Source organism: Chroicocephalus ridibundus, chromosome Z (genome assembly GCF_963924245.1).
Source record: "Chroicocephalus ridibundus chromosome Z, bChrRid1.1, whole genome shotgun sequence".
Taxonomy (NCBI): domain Eukaryota; kingdom Metazoa; phylum Chordata; class Aves; order Charadriiformes; family Laridae; genus Chroicocephalus; species Chroicocephalus ridibundus.
This window is the reverse complement of record NC_086316.1, coordinates 87,024,139-87,029,597: the sequence shown is the minus strand read 5'-3', so window position 1 is coordinate 87,029,597 and position 5,459 is coordinate 87,024,139. Positions and strand designations below refer to the sequence as shown.

The 5,459-nt window shown below is 50.3% G+C and overlaps 1 protein-coding gene across 1 annotated transcript; it reads right to left on the bottom strand.

The window, feature by feature from the left end:
- Positions 1 to 409: 409 nt before the first annotated feature.
- On the bottom strand, positions 410 to 5,142 carry GRP (gastrin releasing peptide). The gene is made up of 3 exons (XM_063320437.1): positions 4,834 to 5,142; positions 3,477 to 3,727; positions 410 to 798 (listed from the first exon to the last, which is right to left on the bottom strand). The coding sequence occupies exons 1-3, from the start codon at positions 4,982 to 4,984 to the stop codon at positions 745 to 747; spliced, it is 456 nt and encodes a 151-aa protein (XP_063176507.1). The 5' UTR covers positions 4,985 to 5,142; the 3' UTR covers positions 410 to 744.
- Positions 5,143 to 5,459: the final 317 nt, after the last annotated feature.

Here is a 5,459-nt window from a genome sequence, read left to right as displayed (position 1 = left end):
AGAAGCACTGCTCAGTGCGCTGTGCCCCACAAAAGATGTCGCCAGCTCGTTCTCCTGGGAGGCAACATTCTTCCTTTGCTCCCGTGTGGCCACACAATGGGTACCGGACCTGCTCACATGCGGTCAGGAGTGTGGTGCGGGCACATCGCTCAGAGGCAGAGCATCTCTCAGGGGTCTCCAGGCTGCCTGCCGGTGGAAGGGCATCACCTGCCCCGTCCTTGTCCCACTGACACCTCAGGAGGGCCGCGGCAGCTTGCCTCTGCTGAAAAAACACTACGGACCGGGGAGCGATTCAAGAAAGAGAAGAGCTTCAGTGGAAAATTAATCATTCTGTGTTTTCTTTGTTATTAGCTGTGGCACAGCCAATTTCCATTTTATTGACTCAAATAAAAGTATAAACACAGCCTTTTTACTGGTACTATTTATTGCGAATGTTGAAATGTCATGTAGTTTTGAACTAAGATGAACTGATTAGATAGGTAAGTCATATAATTAATTGGAAGACCCTTCCATGACAATTATATATATCAAAGCCATTCAAGTGAGAAAAATGCAACCTTGAAAATGAAGTAAAGAGTTTAGTCATTGCCGAAACATACAAGAATACGTGTATTTAGATATTTTACACAAGGGAAATCTTGTTTACAGAAAAGAGACCTTGTTGATTATCTGATACAATCAAGTGCTTGTGAAATAGTCTCTTACGGAAAGTATTCAATTTCTTCAAGATTTAGAGACCTTCTTTCAGCTTGGAGTGCTCTCTTTCGCATTCACAACTTGAAGCAGATAGTCCATCATCTGATAAAAAGAGAAAAATATTATTTATACTCCGGTCCTGAAAAAAGTAATTCACTAAGTTAATAATCCTAATGTATATCTCCTCTGTGTATTCACATAACAAACACATTCCTAATAACCTTTCCAAAACAGACCTCATTTGTCTTGGTTAGCGTAACAACCAGCTGCCAAAGGACGAGGAAAGTCATTCTCCCAAATAATTCTGGCTGCCATCTCATTTATATAGTGGCTCATTAGTGTTAAAAAGCCAAGTCATAGAACCAATTTAAAGCTTATTTTCCAACTTACTTTTACACTTAGGCCAACTTGCAGGAGAGATTTCCCTTCTGACCCTTAACTACTTTAATTGTAATTTAGTCACGGAATAAAGAGCAGGCAAGACCTTCATTTGCCTGTTGTTAACCGAAAACAGAGGAAAATAACTCAAGTGCACCACCCTAAGCCTGATTCCCAGAACTATTCTGCTCACGACTTTGGCTGTTTTGGCTATTTGTGAGCTGCGGCACTTTCCCTACTCCGGGTGACTTTCAGAAAGAATTTTCTTATTCTTGAGAAGAAACGTACAGCACAGCGTGAGCATTCGTGGTGAATAATGCACTGGGTGAATCTGAGCTAATAAGCAAGACCTTGAACCGAGTTACCTGAAGTGCGTATCCAGCCCTATTTACTTCCGCAGCCTTTAGCTTTGGGGATTTAAAATTCAAATTTTAAATTAAAGGTCATTGATGCTCTTGTATCACTGCGCACGTGTATGACTGAATTTCATATATATATATCAGGATTCCACCTTTATAAATAAACAAGGCATCCTTTATTAAAAATAACGATTATCATTCTTTAAATGTTTAGGAAACGGTCACAGGCCTCAAAACCCACAAAGCACATTCCCTTCCATCTTCAGGTCCTCTCCACCCGAAGGCAGATCTCAAAAAGAAACACAGCGTAACTTTCAGGTGCTGGGTTTTTACTCGCTGAAGCCAAAGGAAAAGCAAAGCGTCGTATCTTATCTGGGCTGCAGATAACCGCGTATCTGGGTCCAACAGCAGGAAAGGTCACATATTACTTTCACGCTTATGTTTTACTTCAAGATGTAGGCAAAATAACTGCTAACTGCTGGGAATCAAAGGTTCTGTGATAAAATGAGGTTCTGCAAGTTGTCGTATATCTTGGTCACATGAAAGACACGATTTTTTTATCAATCATTGCAGAAATCCATACATTTAAGGCAATAACCTCACCATTCCATGTGTATATTCAATGTCTGACCACAAAAATGTGGATATTAATTTAGGGTAAAAGTACACGCATATGGATATGATTCAACTTCCTGGAGGCAACTTTCAGCCTTCGTGAGTACTATTTATTACCAGATACTTTTAGAAGTCAAAATATTTCCCTCTTTCCACGGCATAATGGAATTTGTTCATCTGATTTGATTACGAAGCTGCACACTGCAGAGCCGAAGATGAGATAAATAGTTTTCTTTTTAGGTAGTATTAATCACAGTTATTATAAGCAACACTGTCGTAAAGCCATCGCCAGAAAGAAACCCCCGGGCGGCGTTCATATCAGTGGTGTAAGAGACTTAAATCATGGCTTAATTTAACGGGCAATTCAAGTCAAAACCAAAGCATGCACTGACTTCACTGCACCAGGATTTCAGGAGGAATACTGGGCTGAAGTTAGCCCGGGAACATTAATTACACCGTACTGCAGTAAAATATAGGAAGAAAAAAAATCTTCCCGTTAATGTCTTTAAGGGGGTGTATTAACCTTTTTATTCTATTTCAATGCCACCCAAAAGAATTCTGCAGCTCCATCAATATTACTGCACTTGGTGCATTATAAGGAAAGTTTTCTAGTAAATTCTGCAATTTACATTACGTCATTTAGACACTGATTGCTTTCTGTAAAAGCTCACTGATACCCTTCCCAGTGCATTTCACGGGATTTTCCGGCAGAGTCGGGGCGAATCTGTTGTTACCTTGTGACACGGTGCTGATAAGTACGCTACCCCGAGGAAAGAAGAGGTGGATCCTAGGCACACATTATAGCGCATCGGTAGCCACAGGCTCGTTTTGCAAGCCCGCAAAGGACCACAGCAGTGGCCAGCACCACCCGCTGCAGGGGAAAGGCTTGTGTGAGGCAAAGACCCAGCTGGGAACAGGAGAAACTCTCCGACCGGCCGCTCTGTCCGCTGGCGGGCAACCTCACAGGCCAGGCAAGGAAATGACAGCCAGAACGGCCACCAAGGGTGACAGTCACCACGGTGTGGCTTTATACACAATTTGCCTTCTTCCCGCTGCCGGGACTCACACCTGCTTTTCACACCGGCTTGTTTCTCCTGGGTTTACACAGAACTGGGTGCCCAACGCGCTCATCTGAGCGTGAAGTGCTGGGAAAGGGAAGAGTGGAACCACCGAGCCACTTGAAGGGAATTCAGACACTAAAACCTGCTTAACCCTTACTGAGCTTTTGCCCGGTACCAAATTAATTCATAAAAAGTACCGTCTGTGAGTGACAATCTGTAATCAAGAGCAGAGTCTTACTTCACTGAATGTGCAAGATGCATTTTTGCTACTTTTCTGGACAATCCACAAATTAGAGGAAGCTGGTATGTTACTGTAAAACAAAATTTGAATATATGGAGGTATTTTTACAGGTTTTATCTTACTTACATCTTTCCAGCTGCTATTGTCATCTGTCTCCCATGTGTTCCTGGTATACCAGGGAAGCCCCCCTTTTAAAAAGTGAGCACTTTTATTTTCATTCCCTTCCAGCAGCCGTAGCAAATATTTTGAGATTTCTTCCCACTGCAGGTAGTCTTCCAGCTGCTTGATATTTTCAGGTAATGCTGAAAGCGGGGTCTTATTTTCTTCTTCATAAACATAAGGAAAATCTCCAGTGCTCTTTTTCCCCATTAAGTGTCCTGTAAGAACAATGGTGGTAGCATGAAGTTAACGAAAGCAGGTACAGATTTGGTTGTTTGACAGCAGCTGGAAGTTGTTATTGACTGACACTATGGAGAGAAGGGAAGGGGTTGGATGATGCCGAAGTGGGAGCGCAGCTGGGACCGGAGATTTTGTCACAGTGTCACACGCACAATTAATTTCCTCTGACTCTACATTGTCAGAGAAAATGCTGCTGAGAACAGGACAGGGATAACCGAGCGTTTTGCCAGGGGAGGCACCTATTAGGATTTGCTGGAATAAGAAATGGAATGAGAAGCGGTAGGTTTTAGACTTTCCTTGCCTTGACACGGGATGCGGGAGCCGTAGTGCCAGCCTGTGTTCCAGCGCCTTTCGAGGGGCTAAACTGGAGCCACTTGGGATATACCGTGTCTTATGGTCACCAGAACGAAATCATAGCCGGATTTAGGCTGCAACGGAGGCTTCCGGGAAGGGGAAGGAGAGAGGCAGCACCGGAGGAGCCTCCTCCGTCCATCTGAGCGCCCCAGGGCGCCCCGAGATGCTGACTGCATCCCCCCGGGCGGCCGTCGGCCTTGGGTTCGGGCTCCTGCATCGCTGACGGGAGGTCGCGGCAGGAAGCGACCGCCGAAAAAACACGCCAAGGGGAGCGGGGAAAGCGGTCGCCCCGGCGCTGCCGGTCCCCGGGGAGCGCCCCGCCACCGCCGGCCGGTACCGGGGACGACCGTCAGGGACGCGCTGCGGCGGCTCCGGGGCGCACGAAGGGACGGGACCCGCGGCGCGGAGCCAAGCGGCACCGGCGGGGAGACCGGCAGCGGGAGGCGACCGGGACCGGCGGGGAGACCGGCACCGGGAGATGAACGGCACCGGCGGGGCGACCAGCATCGGAGGCGACCAGGACCGGAAGGGCGACCGGGACCGGCAGGCGGCTCCGCCGGCAGCCCGGCGCGGCGACGGCGGGGAAAAGTCGCAACCCTTCCCTGTCCCCGGACTGTCCCCGGGGGCACGGAGAGCCGTCGGGGCGAGGCGCTGCCGGGACCGGTCGAAGCGCGGGGGAGTGACCGGAGCGGCGGCGGAGCGTCCATCCGCGGCCGGGACGGCGACTTACCCACAGCCCAGTGGCTACCGCGGGGGTAGATCTTGGTGAGCCCGGGGGACCCGCCGGGCTGCAGCGGGGCCGCGCCGCCCTGAGCCGCCAGCAGCGCCAGCGCCAGCAGCGGCAAAGCTCCGGGACGCCGGGGGCCACCGCCTCCGCCCATCCTACCGCTGCCGGTACCGCCGCCGGTGCCGCCCCTCCGGCTCCGTCTGGGCGAAGCGCTGCCCGCTGCTGCCCCCCCATTTATACGGAGCCGGGACCGGGAGAGAGCGGAGCTCCGGCGCCTGACGCCTCCTCACGGGGACGGGGATGCGGCCGCCCCCGGCCCCCCCGTGGGTGGCTACCGGTAGCCCTCCTCCCCCCGCCCGCCTCCTCGCTCCCGGCGGGGGGGTGGTGACCCCGGGGCTCAGCCCTCCGAGGAGTCGGGCTGCCCTAGACCAGGTTGCTCCAAGCCCCGTCCAACCTGGCCTTGAACCCCTCCAGGGATGGGGCAGCCACAGCTTCTCTGGGCAACCTGGGCCAGGGGCTCACCGCCCTCACACCAAAGGATTTCTTCCCAATATCTCATCTCAATCTCCCCTCTTCCAGTGTAAAACCCTTCCCCCTCGTCCCATGGCTCCCCTCCCTGCTCCAGAGTC